At 41.7% G+C, this 17,002-nt stretch overlaps 1 protein-coding gene across 1 annotated transcript in view; it reads right to left on the minus strand.

Moving 5' to 3' along the window:
- NCAPG2 (non-SMC condensin II complex subunit G2) overlaps positions 1–12,002 on the minus strand; it is a 28,266-nt gene extending 16,264 nt beyond the window's left edge. Inside the window, exons 1-6 of the mRNA XM_072153968.1 lie at positions 11,858–12,002; positions 7,961–8,044; positions 5,907–6,095; positions 3,445–3,559; positions 3,063–3,220; positions 1,258–1,392 (exon numbers count right to left, since the gene is read on the minus strand). Of these exons, the coding sequence (XP_072010069.1) occupies positions 1,258–1,392; positions 3,063–3,220; positions 3,445–3,559; positions 5,907–6,095; positions 7,961–8,038 (675 nt within the window). The 5' untranslated portion in view covers positions 8,039–8,044; positions 11,858–12,002. The remainder of the gene's footprint in view (positions 1–1,257; positions 1,393–3,062; positions 3,221–3,444; positions 3,560–5,906; positions 6,096–7,960; positions 8,045–11,857) is intronic.
- Between the last annotated feature and the right edge of the window lie 5,000 nt (positions 12,003–17,002).

A 17,002-nucleotide genomic window follows, 5' to 3' on the forward strand; every position in this document is an offset into this window, starting at 1 on the left:
GGAAAGGGGTCCTGTGTGTGGCCAATGAAAGTGAAGCAGCTTGACTTTGCTGTAGCACGCCCGCATACCTTGATGACAGTCAAAACACAGGAGAAGGTATAAAAGGTTTGTGGACTTCACATTTCAAATACATTTCACACTGAAGGGAAAAAGAAATATGTGTATATACTTGTGTCACCTGCACTATTGATTTCTGAAATAAAAAAAGAGTCCAAAAGTTAAAGAGAACCTGTCCCAGATTTTGACCCCCCTCCTGACTTACAATGCCTGCTGATAAAGGGTTAAAAGTCCACCCAAATCACCTAAAATTAGCTTCCAGTGGGGCACGGTACCTGAATTACAATTATTTTTCTGATATGCAAATCAGATTTCAGACTCATGTCTGGTATCTGTATGTGATATTCATATTGTTTGTGTAAGGAAAAGTTATACAATTTTCCAATATACTTTCTGCATCAATTTCTCACCTTTTTCTAGATCTCTGCTTGCTTTGCTTCTATAGAAAACTAAGTTTACTTCCAGTGGATATAATCTGTCCATGGAGATGTGATAGACATTCAGGTGCACAAGCAGTTATCACACAACTCCTATTATTGTGATAATAACAGCTTATGCACCTGCATGTCCATCACATCACCACAGACAGATTTCTATCCACTGGAAATAAACAGAAGCTTTTTTTTATAGAAGTACAGCAAGCAGAGATAGAAAACCATAAGGAATCGATACATAAAGTACATTATATCAATTATTTACTGAAAGTGGCCAACCCCTTTAAGTACACACTGCTTCAGAGAATGATGTAATCACTGTGTTGTGCCTGACAGGCAGAAGTAATCAATCACTGCACCATCCCCCAACTTCTTTGTATGATTGTTCCTGCTTAGGTTGATTAGTCCTGCCTGGACAGTTCAGAAAGCTCCATGTAATGTGTTTATGAACCGCAGGCTGAATTCAACCCAGCTTACCCAAGCTGTTTTTTCAGCAAAACCACTCATCTCATGGATAAAACAAGATATGCTTCTGCATCAATGTAGCTACATTAAGGTCTGTTTAGTTCATAATGCATGAAATGAAATGGTAGATTTCCTTTAAGCTACATCTCTAGTAAACCAAAGAAGAGATGAAGCTGCAAAAACTAACATTTGAAAGGTCTTATTTGAAAAGGCCACAAACCACAGAATTATTGAATAACTGTCTTAAAAATATAAATCACGATTTTACGTGATATATCTTCATTCTGGTGTGCAGGATTACCTCTTCTCTTTTAACGTGGTTAATACTCATAAAACACTGCAGCAACAAATCCTTCACCTCGCTGCTCTCATCCGAGTTGTAATCAAAGCAAAGAAGAGATGAATGCAGTTGCCACAAGCGAGTAATGTCTGCGACCTGTGAAATGAAGGATTTCTAAAATTAGAAAACTTTTTTTTTTAATTCTGGTTCAACAGCAGTAGAGGTGAAAGGATGACATGCAAATTTAACTGTAGCACATATCACTTTAAAGGGAACCTACCACCACAAATCTACCTATAAAGGTAGATCGGGTGGTAGGTGGATCAATGGGACGTGAGGATAGCCCTTTTAAGGGTTAATCCTCATGTCCCGCACTTTTTTTCTTTAGTAACTTTTATTACACTTGTATGCAAATGTTCTTATGCGGCTACTGGGGCGTGGAGTAGCCGCATCTGAGGTTACATGGCGCGGCTACTCCACGCCCCGGTAGCCTCTTTTCCCCTCCTACTCACCATCTTCGGCGTGCAGCTACCGGTGCGCGGTCACTGCTCCGAAGCCGGGGCTGCACAGGCGCGGGCCTGCTGTTCTGCGCATGCGCAGACGGCAGGATCATCGGACGAGGGCCGAAGATGGTGAGTAGGAGGGGAAAAGAATAAGAAAATTTGCATACAAGTGTAATAAAAGTTACTAAAAAAGTGCGGGGACGTGAGGATTAGCCCTTAAAAGGGCTATCCTCACGTCCCAATGATCCACCTACCACCCGATCTACTTAGGTAGATTCGTGGTGGTAGGTTCCCTTTAAAGACCAGCCCACTTAACAATGGAGTGACAAATGTGTAGAAAACAAACCATGATGCATAGAGTGCTCCCATTGACTGCACTGAAGCTGCACACAAACATGAATAAAGGGATAAGGCGTAACAAGTTGATTGGTAAAGGCCCGGCTGTTTGGACCAGGGTCCCTTCTAATGGGTATCCTACCTTTCTATTCAATTTAAAGGGGTTGTCCGAGAGTAATGAAAAAAAAAATAAAGGTGACCGGAGGGGGCTGCTTAAAAAAATAAAGATCTACTTACCTTCCGGTGCCCTCCGGTGTCCTGCGCTGCTGTCGCTCTGGTCCGGGCGCCATGTAAACAAACATGGCTCCTGGAGCAGCGCAGGACTCAGCTTCTGGCCGGACCCGACAACCTTCCGGCCCGCATTGACAATGCTGTGAATAGGGACAGGTAGGCGTGGCCGGACACGGCCGGACGGAAGCGGAGTCCTGCACTGCTCCGGCGGCCATGTTTGTTTACATGGCGCCGGGACCAGAGCAACAGCAGCGTGGGACACCGGAGGGCTCTGGAAGGTAAGTAAATCTTTATTTTTTTAAGCAGCCCCCTCCGGCCACCTTTATTTTTTTTTCCATTACTCTCGGACAACCCCTTTAAATTGAATAGGCCAAGTGAGTTGTAAATTGCTAGCTCTGTGCTTGACAATTTCCAACACACCCATTCTATTGAATGGAGCAGCAGGATGCATAACAATCTGCCACTCCATCCATTAGTTAAATCATGACCCCCGGTCTCCAATTGCTGGGGTCCCGTTCTCATGATCGGTGGGGTCACAGCAGTAGGACACTCAATGGCAAGCTTGTTAGCCCCTTGTTATCTTGAGGATAGGGGATAACATGCAAACTTGGTGCAACCCCTGTAACCAATCCCCTGCTAAAAAGATTTCTTGTACTCTGTGCAAACATACCTTCCCTGGCATGAAGTATTAGCCCTGGCAAACCAAAAATAAACTTACAAAAATATAGATGAAGTCTTTTACAAACTGCTACATACCACACACTTTGCATCAAGAGACTTGGCCAGGAGCAAGACAAACGCCATTTTTCCAAACTCCTCCTTCTCATCCAGCCCCTTTTCCCACCAGGCTTCACAAAGACGCTGGATGGCAATGCGCACCTTGGACTCCGATGTTGGCAAAGCTTCCAAAAGTTCTGCAAGGATAAAAAAAAACAGTTCTAGAGATCAGACTAAATTTTTAAAAATTACAAAAAAGAGGCAATAAATTTAAAGAGATTGTCACATGAATATATAATATTATGTATCCATAGAAAGGAATGACACCATATAAGAAAACATCTGGATTATGAGGTCTAGTCATTTACTTTAGGTGAATAAAATGCTTTATATTGCAACCAAAAAAAAAAAACCACCCTACCTTTAAGAATAGTAGCACATTCCAGAAGTGAACCGTAAGTTACGTCACCATCTATGACCGACACAGAAACGGTGGCAACAGTCGTCACGCCGTGAATGACTTCCATTGTGTGTTTCTAGGAAGAAAAGAGATATCTTGCTTAGAGGAAATCTACCACTTAGAAAAGCACATTGTAGACCAAGCACACTCACATTTAGCTGAGTGCACAGTGATGCAGGGAGTTCTCTTTAGCCATAAAACAATGTAAATTTAGCAGAAATCATCTTTTTAATTCATGCAAATTAGCTCCGGGAGCTCCTGTGCAAGTCACACGGGGCACCCAGAGCTTTTCTTCTTAGAATTTATTCACACCTCTTGCTACTTGTATATCACGTCCCCTCACACGGATTCAGATGTTCTCGAAGGCCAATGACGTCACCCGGTTCTCAGGAACGCTCACACATGCGCGGTCGGCTTCCTTACTGCACTTCCTCCCACAGTGCTTGCACAGATGCCTGTTGTGGAAGGGAAGGCAATGAGGGAGCCGACTGCGCATGGGCGGGTGTTTCCAAGAACTGGGTGACCTCAGCTCTCTCAAAGCGCAGTCGTCTGCCCCTCAGTGCGGCTGCAAGGGCTGGTGCCTGTTGTGGGAGGGAGATGAGCTATAAGAGGGGTGCCTAGTGACCATCTGAATAGAGCAGGTCGAATGTAAGCAATTCTTAAGTGTTTTTCAGAAAAATTACTTTCTCCACTTTTTTTTCCGTTGGCATGATCTCTGAATCCTACCTTCCTGCAAGACAGACTGCAAAGCACAGTAGTGTCATGTGACTCATGATATAAGTCTATGGAAAGAGGAGGGGGAGTAGTCAATGAGAGCCGAGTGAGAGACATGGGGGGGGGGGGGGGGGAGTTTTCTATTTAGCTGGGTGCAGTCTTCACATCACTTCTCTATATAATTCTGCTGATGAGTCCAAGATAGAAAGCAGAGAAAAACATAACCCTATGGGGGTGATTCACAATGCATTCTCTGCCAGGCTACAACAGAAATCTCCCCCAGATGAGACCTGGTTTAAGAAAGATGTTGTGCCACATCTTTTTCGAGGCCGGAGCCTTTTAGTAAATCTTGGATGCCGGGTGATACTTTAACCCCTTCCCGCCACAGCCCGTTTATGTTTTTGCATTTTCATTTTTCACTCCTATAACTTTTTTATTTTTCCATGTACAGAGCTGTGTGATAGCTAGTTTTCTGCGTAACAAATTGCATTTCATAGTAATGGTATTTAATATTCCATGCCACGTACTGGGAAGCGGGAAAAAAAATCCAAATGCAGTGAAACAACGCATTTGAGCTGTTTTCTTGTGGGCTTGGATTTTACGGATTTCAGTGTACACCCCAAATGACATGTCTACTCTATTCTTTGGATCAAGGGGAACCCAAATTTGTATAGCTTTTAATAATGTTTTCATACATTTACAAAGATTTAAACCTTTTTTTTTTGCCATCTTCTGGCGCTAATGACTTTTTCATACTTTAGTGTACGGAGCTGTGGGTGGTGTCATTTTTTGCGACTGTACGACGTTTTGATAAAATTTTATAGAATTTTTAAAAATGGCAAAAAGGTGCCATTTTCGACTTTGGGCGCTATTTTCCGTTACGGGGTTAAATGCAGTGAAAACCGTTGTTATGTTTTGATAGATCAGGCATTTTCGCACGCGGAGATACTTAATGTGTTTGTAATTTTTACTGTTTATTTATATCAGTTCTAGAAAGGAAGGTGATTTGAATTTTTAGGGTTTTTTAAATTATAATTTTTTTTTTAAAACTTTTTATTTTTACTATTTTTCAGTCTCCCTAGGGTACTTTAACCCTAGGTTGCCTGATCGATCCCATCATATACTGCCATACTACAGTACTACACTACAATACTACAGTATGGCAGTATATGGGGATTTTCCTCCTCATCCATTACAATGTGCGATCAGCATAATGAAAGGGTTAAAACCCTTTTTTTTTTTTTAAGCCGCCGGCAGCAATCAGCGGCTTGCCACCCGTGATTGGTGCTAGCACCGACTGCAGGTGTTACCGGTAAGCCTTTGCTGCAACATGCAGCGAGGGCTTACCGGCTATGGAGAGAGCTCAGCCCATGAGCCCTCTGCTTGCACCTGGCATGAAACGTACTATTACGTCACATGTCGGTAAGGGGTTAAAATGCCAGTCTTCATAAATTTCCCAAAATGTGTAGTGTGGGAGACATTATAGCAGCTAGTCATTAGCCACCAGAGGGAGTGCTCCTGAAAAGTTTAACAGCCTATGAAGCTGCAGCACGGAGGGGCTCTAGTAAAATCCTATAATCATTTCTCATACAGACAGTGACTGTTGCTGTCAGTAGCAGGAAAGTGGGAGTTCCCCATAATAGATTATATGAAAATCTTCTATGTAGAACAACTAATGGATGAACGGTGATGAACTGCTCTGCATTTACCACATCGGCAGCTCCTTCCACTTCCATGTCATCATCGCTGTCATCCTCTAGTCTGTTCCACGATTCCACCGGATTCGCCACCAGTGTATCTGCCAGCAGAGTCTTCAGCTTCTGCCATAATTCCTCTTTCTGTTTCCTTGGCAACTCTTGCAGTAATTCATTCAGATCAAAAGGATCAGACGCATCTCTCTATGAAATGTTTGACATGTCATTATCAATACAAAAAGCCTGAAAGGCGTCTAATGACAATTGTACGAGAGAAAGAAGAAACAATCACAACAGTTATAATTCACGCTCTCCTCTATATAAGGAAATGGTTGTCAGACAGAATGCTGCATATATGAATTGTGTAACCTAGAAGAGTGGACTTCCACCACACCACTGACTACTCATTAATATGTCTGGGATTGGGAATTATTTACAGGATTATACATAATCCTATCCTTCTAGCTGAGAAACACTGCTTCTCTGGATAGTTTTAAAGCTAATGACTATACCAAGAATGGGTAATCAGATCAGATTTTCGGGCTCTGACAACTAAACCCGCACACATGAGCTGCGCCAAGCTGCCTCCAAAGTCACAGAGCAGGGGGAGCTGAGCAGATTGAACATGTCCTATCTGCAGGCAGCATGTTATATAGCAGGAGGAGCTGAGCCTATACTGTCCCTTCTGCAGGCAGCATGTTACAGAGCAGGAGGGGCTGAGCAGATTGTACATAGTGCCCTTTCTGCAGGCAGCATGTTATAAAGCAGGAGAAGCTGAGCAGATTGTATATAGTTTCCTTTCTGCAGGCAGCATGTTATAAAGCAGGAGGTGCTGAACAGATTGTACACAGTGTCCTTTCTGCAGGCAGCATGTTATAGAGCAGGAGGTGCTGATCAGATTGTACATAGTGTCCTTTCTGCAGGCAGCATGTTGTAAAGCAGGATGAGCTGAGCAGATTGTATATAGTGTCCTTTCTGCAGGCAGCGTGTTATAGAGCAGGAAGAGCTGAGTTAATTAATACTGTATATAGCGTTATTGAAGAAAGCATTCAGTAAAACTCTCAACCCATTCTTCAACCTCTATTTATTTTGGGTGTAGATGGTAGGGTCCTAGTCATTAATGGATGCACAGTCATAAGGGTCTGGTAGTCAACCACTGATTAGGACCACCTACTACTGACCAATACAAGAGCGGAGATTTACTGTAATTGAATAAACACTTTATACTGAACCATAAATAATTATTAGTCTGGTTAGGACAGAGGAAAATTAAATGTACAACTCTGTTTAGATGCTGTATGCAGATTAGAAGGTATCTTAATGGTGAAAAATGGTTTTCTTAGGCTGTTTTCAATCGCCTAAGGAGAGCATATAAGAAAACCCCTTTTAACCATTAAGATGCCTTCTAATCTGCAGACAGAATGTAATAGGGCAGTAAAAGTTGACCAGAGTTGTAAATTTAATTTTCCTCTGTGGTATATATATGTCAGGTGGATTCTAGTGGTATACTTACAATGGAGGTGCACAGTAACCCACTGTATGAGGACACAGCGGGACATCCCCATCTAAGATAGGCATTGAATTGCCGCTGCAGATGGTCAGAATGTTAACCTTGTAATGTAATTGTCCACATATGGACCTTTACATCACTGAGCAACACGAAGGTCTATGATCGGCGTAGGCTAGGGATGGATGCAATACAGCAGCGTCCGTCTCCCATAGACTATTATGGCTTCTCACAACCTTTTTATTTTTTTTGCAGCAATAGTATTCTTAAGTCTACTACACTTATCATGTATTCTTTGCTGTATGGAGACATTAACTGATCAGAAGGAGGTCAAAATGAGTCCTCAACTGTCAGTTAAAGTCCAAAACTTTCCAGGCTTACCCACAAAATATGTTCCACAAAAGAAATGTGAGCGCACCCTTACTAGAAATAGATCCTGTGTTGTCACCTTTTGACACCCTGAACCTGTAGGTAACCGCTGATTAGACCCAGGTACCCTACCAGGAATAAGGGATTATTCAAAGCAGAAACCCCATTACCAAATCTATAGCATGGTACTTACATGGTGCTCGATAAATTTTAAGAACTCTTCAACCGTCTCCCGTCCTGTGGCTTGTATAAACGCTTCTCGCTTTGACATTGTTATCTGTAAACAGCAAATGAGAAAATTATCAAAACGGACTATTTAACCCATGAATAATTACTTTGCTTTAAGGAGTTTTCCAGTAATATTGATAGGCGTGGAGCAGAGAGAGAGAGAGAGAAAAAAAGTACCTACTTTACCATTTTCTTCATAACATTTTATCTGTAATAGGGGCATACAGAGTTAAGCCAAAATCTCTTGATTTACAGTGACTGCACAGTGTGTGTACACATAGACCTCTGCACATTATCAAACACTCGTCCTACATATTATTCAGCTCAATCATGACTAATAGGATCCACTGCCTTCCCATTCATTTGTTTTTTAAACATTTGCTCTTTCTATGGCACAGTGGGTGTGAGAATATATCCCGCCACATGACTAACACTGCGTGCACCATTTACCATCATAAACCCTCTATAACACATGCTGTATCATTCAATAATAATAATAATCTTTATTTATATAGTGCCATCAAATTCCGTAGCGCTTTATAAATCATAGGGGACATATACAACTATATTACAATAGGAGTGATGGCCCTGCTCACAAGAGCTTACAGACTATGAGGATGAGGGGGTGACACAAGAGGTTGTATAATGGTCCAGCCATTCTTTATAAGGGAACAATATAAAATAATTTAATAAATAATTTACTAAACAACGATGTTGCTGCTTGAACCAGCCATCAGCCGCCATCTTATTTACAGGGTCCTAGGTGAAAAAGACTGCAGAGAAGCCTGGAGCTTGGTATATATCAGTTGTTTGCCAGATAACAGATGGGAGATAGGACATAGGATGGATTAGTAAAGGGAGAGTTGACATTTCAAGCAGTTAGCGAGTGTGATAGGCTTGCCTAAAGAGATGGGTTTTAAGAGCACGTTTGAAGCTTTGGAGGGTGGGTATTAGTCTCAGAGTCTGGGGAAGGGCATTCCAGAGAATTGGTGCAACTCGGGAGAAGTCCTGGAGACGTGCATGGGAGGTTCGAATTAAGGTAGAGATTAATCTAATGTCACTGGCAGATCGAAGAGCACGGGAAGGGGGCGATAGACTGAGATGAGAGAAGAGAGATAGGGGGTGCAGCATTATTCAGAGCTTTGTGGATGAAGGTTATTATTTTAAAGTGAATACGGAAGGAGACAGGTAGCCAGTGCAGTGATTGGCACAAACTGGAGGCATCCGTTCAATGCAGTGTACGCCTTTCCCTGGACAGTTTTCTAAAATCAGTGACCTGGAAAAAGGTCCTAAAACATGTACCCATTGTCTTAATCCAGAACCTCTATATGGGGCCCTGTATGTAATCAGACCAATGAGTAATGACAGTACAACCTCTATCTACGTACAGGGACGTGTCATCTGGGGCTTCCTAGACGTGTGCTGACAGCAGATCATGTTTAGGGTTTTGTTTTGCTATGTAGCTCTACTTATTAAGCCGTATTATACAAAGACATTTTATATGTCCCTGGAGAGTTCTTACCTCCACATTTTAGGTTTTTCTGTCTTTTCATATCTTACACTACAATATTTATATAGTACAAAATTAAAAAAAAAAAATCACAGGAAAAATGACAACTGTAAGGAAGTACATTTGGTCTATTTAAAGGGGTTGTCCAGTTTATAAAGCAGATAAATGTTATGTATAATGAAAAGTTAATCAATTTTTTTAAATATAAACTTTATCAATTCCTCTTTCTAGATCCATAGTTGCTGTTATTCTACAGGAAGTTTCAAAGGTTACGTGGGTAAAACCATGTACATAAATGTTATTTAAAGGGAACCTGTCCCAAACTTTTTCAAAAATCCAGCTAGTGACAGGTTCCCATGGAGTCCTATTAACTAAATGCCAGCCTTCTTTTAGCTAAAAATGGTTTCGCTCGCTTCCTCATAAAGTCAACTTTGTCATCTTACCTGGCATCAGCAGCAAGTAAAGGGGACATGTCAAGTCCAGTGGCTCCTCCCCCTGCCTCCTTCGCATCTTTTAGCACTTCATGTCATGTGAACAGGATGATGTCATTATTATCCACTAAAACATTTGCAAACATTTTACTGTATGTATGTGATCACATAGAATCACAGAATGCCTCCACGGAGGATGGGGAGTAGAGATCAATGGAGACATGTTGTAATTTCATGTGATCAGATACAAACAAGGGGTAGATTTTTGCAAATGTTAGTGGGTAAAGGACTGTAGATGACGTCATCCTGGTCATCAAATGACATTAAGTGCTGAATGATGAGATGGAGTAGAAGTGACTGAGGATGGGTGGACATGCCCCCTCTGATCAAGTTGATTTTATGAATATGTGATGTTCCCTTTAAAACTATTTTTAGCAACCTCTTTTGCACATCAGATTCTTCTCTTTTTTAATGTTTGGGACCCTTTTCCCATTAGGTCAGACATTCAGGAGCATTTCCAATCTTTTTCTTTCTTGGTTAGAAGGACAGAAGAATAGCATAAAGGTTAGCTCACACAAACATGCTTGACCCGTTCAACATGGACCATATGGTGGGTGCATTTCACAGACTGAGCGCGTGTTCGCCCTAGTACAGTACCAGCTAATTAAATGAGATGCCGCCATTCTCTTTCAACTGAAGCACAAGCGTTTCCATCTTAAAGCAGTTGTCCCAACTTTCATAGTTATCTCTTATCTATTCAATGATTGTCTGACAACTGGGACCTTCACCGATCTTGAGAACTCAACAACCCCCCCCAGCAATTAGAAGAAGCTCTACCCATAATTGAGAATGGGACCCCCATTCTGTGGATCTGTAAGGGTCTCGGCAGGCAAACCCTCACCGTTTCGTAAGTTATCAATTTTAGGAAGCTTTCAATTCTATCAAAGCAGCCAAAGATTAGAGAGCACAGCACTTGACTATCCCATGGCTGATCCCATAGAAATGAATGGAGCGGCAGGACATATACTCGCCCAACTACTCCACCCATCAGTGAGAACTGGACTCCCATTCTCCTTACTATTGGGGGTTATGTTCTCATAATCTTTAATATCGAATGGAACAGCAGGACACATACTCCAGGACCAACCGCTCCATCAGTTACAGATAATGGGAACCCCTTCTTAGGATCTATCCATGGTCAGACAATAATAATCAAATTTGGAACAACCCATTAAAAAAGAAGTGGTTGAAGACAATAGAGCTTCTACTTCCCTCTGTCCAGCTCCCATCATTCCCTGTCTGTATACAGAGGACGCAGTGGTGATGTTCAGCTGCAGCTTTTATATGATGTCAGCACATCACTGGCCTCAGCCTCACACCAATGAGGCCAGTTATATAGTCACGCACCATACTCTGTATACAGAGACAGGAGCTGAATGGAGAAAAAGAGATAAGTATATGTTCTAGTGTTTTACATCAGCACCTGGACAATCCCTTTAAGGCTGCTTTTCCTAATGCAGGATCTCTATAATGTACACATCTCATGCGTTTCACTACTAATCCAGGAGCAGACACCGGACACCTGGACTTTTGCAGTCGATTCATTAGTATTTTATAGTGAAATCTACTTCTCCTTCAGACATAAGCCACACGTTGTTATTATTTTTACAATAATATTTTGCATTAAATAAAAATCCATCACAAAATAATTCCAAAGTATACTAGTGGGAAGCAGAAAGCTCATACATGTAATGTGAACATAGTCTGAACAGTAAATAGGGAAGATCCTAGAAGATACACGTAGCGTATGAGTGACACAGGGTACTGTACACACACAGTTCGCAACCGCATCAGAAACGCATGTTATGACCGCACACTACACTAACAACTATTACGATAACCACCACCGCCAGTCACTTACCTCCTTATATACCGCACCGTCCTCTCATTCAATTCCCGCCCGGCGCTCAATTCAAATTCTCCTAAACCGCCCGCCGGAAGTGCGTCACGGCGCGAGAAGCGAAAGTCTCCGGAAACTTCCTGTTTTGTTTTTCAGGCTCCATGGAAACCGCCTCTTGTCATTGTCTGTGTTTCTTTGTAGCTGTCAATAAAGCTGCGAAAGTTGAGACTGGTGTAAAATATTCCCATTCCTGATAGAATTTAGATTTTTTTGTTGTTGTATTAAAATCCTTGTTCACACAGAGTTTTTAAAATAGTTCTTGCAAAAAAAAAAAAGGACGGAAAACCAAACTAAGGGCTGGTTCACACAGAGGTTACATGTAGCTGGCTTTGTGTTGGAAAACCTAAGGAAACTCAGTGAATTTGCCTTTCATGGATGTTAATCAAAGGCAGAGATCTGCCTATTTTTCTAGTTTATTAATGCTTAATGTGGTTTTGGTAACTGAATCAACATGAAAACACGGACAGCGATATAAATGATGATGCAGATGATAATAGTAAACTTTGTAATAACCTTTATTAAAGAAATCTGCTCCTGTGTTCTTGTTTTTCTCTGCCTTCCTTCCATATTCAAAGGAACCATGTAACAAGAGTTTACCCCATTAAACAATCAGCTCCCTTAGGTCGGGTACAGGTGCGTAACTAAGATAGACAGGGCCCCATAGCAAACCTCCGAATGGGGCCCCCCTCCCCATATACATACTACATTTATATATATATATATATATATATATATATATATATATATATATATACACACACAAATGTATATACCTATATACATAAACACACAGTTCTTCACTCAAACACACATATTTATACACTCTTCATACACTCACACACACTTTGGGACACATATAAAGCATATATACACACATACAGTGCCATATAAAGGTGTATAGCATATATACACACATACAGTTTATACACACCATACACACGTGCAGCATATATACATCACATACGTTATATACATATTCTGTACAATGTGCTGCATAATATGTATTTAATGGGATACATCCTCCATTATTTATTGTGTGGTCAGATGACTGGGCCCCCCTGACACTGCGAGCCCCATGGCAGCTGCATGAACTGTCCTTTCTAGAATACCCTCTTTAATTTGAAATTTTACCCATCTCTAAAAAAAACTTTTCAGAAAGATTGGATTCTTATCTTTGATTTAATTTCCAGGTACTATAGAAACAATGATAGAAGTGTCTGAAGTGATGCTCCCCCTACAGTCTCTACACTTGACTCATTTCAGACAAAATGTGACTCTTCTCTTCTAATTATCACATGACTTGGAATAATTTATATAGGTGAAACAGGCAAGATTTCACATAACGGAAGGAATTCTAGATAGGACATTTCATAACCTACCTGGTAAAATCTGACGACAGGGTCACTGACCTGCTGAGGTATATAGAAACCTGATGAAGTGTGTAATGACTTAAAGGGGTATGCTTGCCTGGGCATTGAAATTTAAATTCACTTGCCATATACATGCATTTCTTCAATAGGATGTTATATAAAACATGCACCATTGTGAAGATAATTTCCCATAAATGTAGTAATATGGTCAATTAGAAATGAGATAGCTGACCTTGGATAAGACCACTTCTGCTGGATGGATTCCGCAAAGAAACAAATGGTTCTTGCATATGAAATGCTCGGGCATTACTGTATTTTCCACAGCCGTCCGTAATGAATGCTGAAGCCAGGTGGTCAGGCAGGGTTCAATAGCACATGTGTGCTCTCGCTGCCAGAGTGTGGGTGTGGTCATATCCAAGAATCAAGGATAGTTTTGTTTCTAAGGGACAGTACGACTACATGTACACATGTAAATTTTTTAAAAATAACATCTAATTAACGGAATGTATGTGTATGGCAGATGAATTATTAAATGTAATTGCCCAGATGAGAATAACCCTTTACAGACAGTCCATGCATACTCAACTTTTAGAGCGGTGACAGAGGGATAAATGATTGTTTTTGACCCTAGGCCACATCTTTTGCCCCATTCCTTACTCTACCCCATACAATATATTTCCATCCATTAGTGCTCCCCATCCCTCTCTTACATTGTCCCCTATCCTCATAGTTTGTCCCCTCTGATATTGTGCCTCCCTGCATATACCCCTCATACTGTCCAACAGATCCCCTTTATACTGTGGCCCCTACCCCAAGCAGCTCACTCTCATACTATGCCCACCCAACTGCTGCTCTTCATACTATGCCACCCCTTAGCTGCTCCCCTTCAAACTATGCCCCTAACCTATACCTCACAACCCATGCCCCACACACTTTTTTCCAAACCATGCTCCCTTGCTGTACCCGAGCATAGTATAATTTAGACCCCTCCTCCTTCGTATTGTGGCCTCATGTCCCCCAGCCTCCTCCTGTGCAGGGCCGCATCTGCCATGAGGCGGGATGAAGTATCAGCCTCAGGCGGTAGATTGCCACCGGTAATACGGACTCTACAAACACTGTTCTACCTTAAAAATCAGTTACTGAAAAGAAATTCAGCTGTTCCTTTTAGAGGCTAGAAATTTTGATATCTCCTTGATTATAGGAGCATGTGTCTGATGGGACCAGTAATAACTAGTTATGCCCCTAGGGTTAAAGGATGTATACAGGTTTTTTTTTTTAGCTGAATGAATAGTCATCTATCTTTGTCCCTGATGATTTGTACTGCCTTTCCGCTACTGCGCACAGTTTTTTTTTTATTTACATGCATATGGTATGTGACCACTGCCACCAATCATAGCCATGGGTCATAGACCCCCATGATGCCAATAATGTGGTGCATGACCTCTGCGGCGTCCACTGATTGGCTGGGGACCAATGCAGAGCTGTGTCCCTGGGGTATGCATGTAAATGTATTCTTATTATCTGATTTTATTTATTGACAGGGGTTTAAAATAGTTTTGACCCAAATAACCCTTTTAATATGGCTACTTTCTAATGCATGGTACAGTATAGCAGCACCAAGAGCGTAGCTCTGCATTGATTTAATATTATAAAATCTGGTGAGTAGCAGCAGTTTCTATTTCAAAGACTTTTTTTAATCACTGTAACAAGTACAGATGATGGCACAGATGGGGCAGAAATAATTGGCATGAGAACCTGCTGAAGGCAGACAGAAATCCCAGCAACAACAAGTGGAAGAAAATGTCTCTAGAAAACAAGGGTATGGAGAGATGGAAGACCATCATATAATAATAATAATTCCTTTATTTATATAGTGCACATAGATTACACAGCGCTGCACAGAACTTGCCATAGCAGTCCCTGTCCCCATGGGGCTCATAATCTAATCAACCTACCTGTATGTTTTGTAGTGTGGGAGGAAACGGGAGGACCCGGAGAAAACCCACGCAAACACGGAGAGAACATACAAACTCTCTGCAGATGTTGACCTGGATGAAACTTCAGTAATATCACCTTCTTTCAGTGTCTTTATTATTATTGCAATCTCGTCTAAATGATCTTTCTTTATTATTATTATTAAATAAATGTAATTTTAAAACAATTTTTGAAAGTGTCAAGAAAAATCCCCCTGGGTATACATATGTGTAAAGATACATAGGTTTCCTCCTCATCTGCAGCCGCTCAGCATACAGTCCATTCATAGATAACTTATTAAATACTTTAGTTGCTTCTATGTAAATAGGACGCGTCTGCCATCTAGTGGTAAATTATTAGATTACAGCCATGCCAAAATAGCTTTTACAACTTTGCGATCTTTATGTCATCAATAAGTAATTCATTGCAAAAGTGTATGTCACCTGTATTTCATACATTTTCATGGATTCGCAAAAAGAACTGAAGGCTTGCAAACGTACCACCCAACTTTTGCAGGAGCGAAAGTGGGACAAACTTTTTGTTTTTGCCCTAAGCCACGCTTTTTGCTGTAAGCCACACCTTTTGCTCCTCCCCTTACCCCTCCCTCACACTGTATAATTAAGCCCTTAGTGCCGCCATCTCCCTCTTACATTGTAGCCCCTCTGATATTGTGCCATCAGCTCCATCCATTAAATTAAAGCCTACTCAGTAAATCCCAATTACATTGCCCCCCCCACCCCGGCTCACCCACTTATTTACCTTCCTCTTACTGCTCCCCACAGCTCCCCATCTTATTGTGCCCACCCCCAGAAGTTCCCCTTCTTATCATTTCCCCCCAGCAGCTCACCTACTTATTGTACTTTCATTTTACTATTACTCACCTACTTATTGCACTTTCATTTTACTATTACTATTAATCACAGCTCCCCATCTTATTGTGCCCACCCCAAGACATTCCCCCCCCACCCACAGCTCCTCCTGTTATTGTGCCCCAAAAAGAAATAAACACACATACTCACCTTTCACCGTTCCCCTGCAGCAGCTCCTCTCTTCTTTCTTCTGCTGGACATAGTAGTGAAGTCGGTAGACAGAGATGACATTGTCACATCACCTGCCAGCTCTGCTACAGCAGAACCATAGAACACTGTAATCAACTCAGCCAGCTTCCAGATAATACAGACAGAGCTAATGCCCCAAGCCCATACCTGTCCCAGCACAGGACAAAGCCTAAAAATCAGGACTGTCCCACTGGACAATTGGGAGGTATGTATTTGTAATGGCCCGCTGGTAATGCAGCTTAACATGTTGTTATCTGCCTGGAAGGGCAGGATATAATAACTAATTAGAACTGTAATTACTTATGTCAATCCTGTTCTGCCCCAAGGTTTCTAATTGGTGGATGCATGGAAATCTGCCCAGAAGGGAAGTTCCACCCTACCAAGCGATCGTGACAAGCATTGCGCTAGGCCGCGCCAAAGCCAGCCACTCAGTTACCAGGGGGAATCCAGCTGCGACCATGCCATTTGGTCAGGTCCGCTGGGAGGACTTTGCAAGTGACGTCTTCTACTTCTGTACTTTGCTGGTAGCATTGAACTGTATTTTATTGAACTGTGTTGCCAAACCCTTCTGCTAAACAGGTTTAGGCCCCCACTGTGATTGAACTGTGATATCAGACTGTGTTACTCTGCTGTACTTTGCTCGGCAGCAGAAAATTCACTGGCGGGAAACTCAAGCTGCACTCGCTAAGCTCCGTCCATGTAGG

This window comes from Engystomops pustulosus, chromosome 5 (genome assembly GCF_040894005.1).
Source record: "Engystomops pustulosus chromosome 5, aEngPut4.maternal, whole genome shotgun sequence".
In the NCBI taxonomy this organism is placed as follows: Eukaryota; Metazoa; Chordata; class Amphibia; order Anura; family Leptodactylidae; genus Engystomops; species Engystomops pustulosus.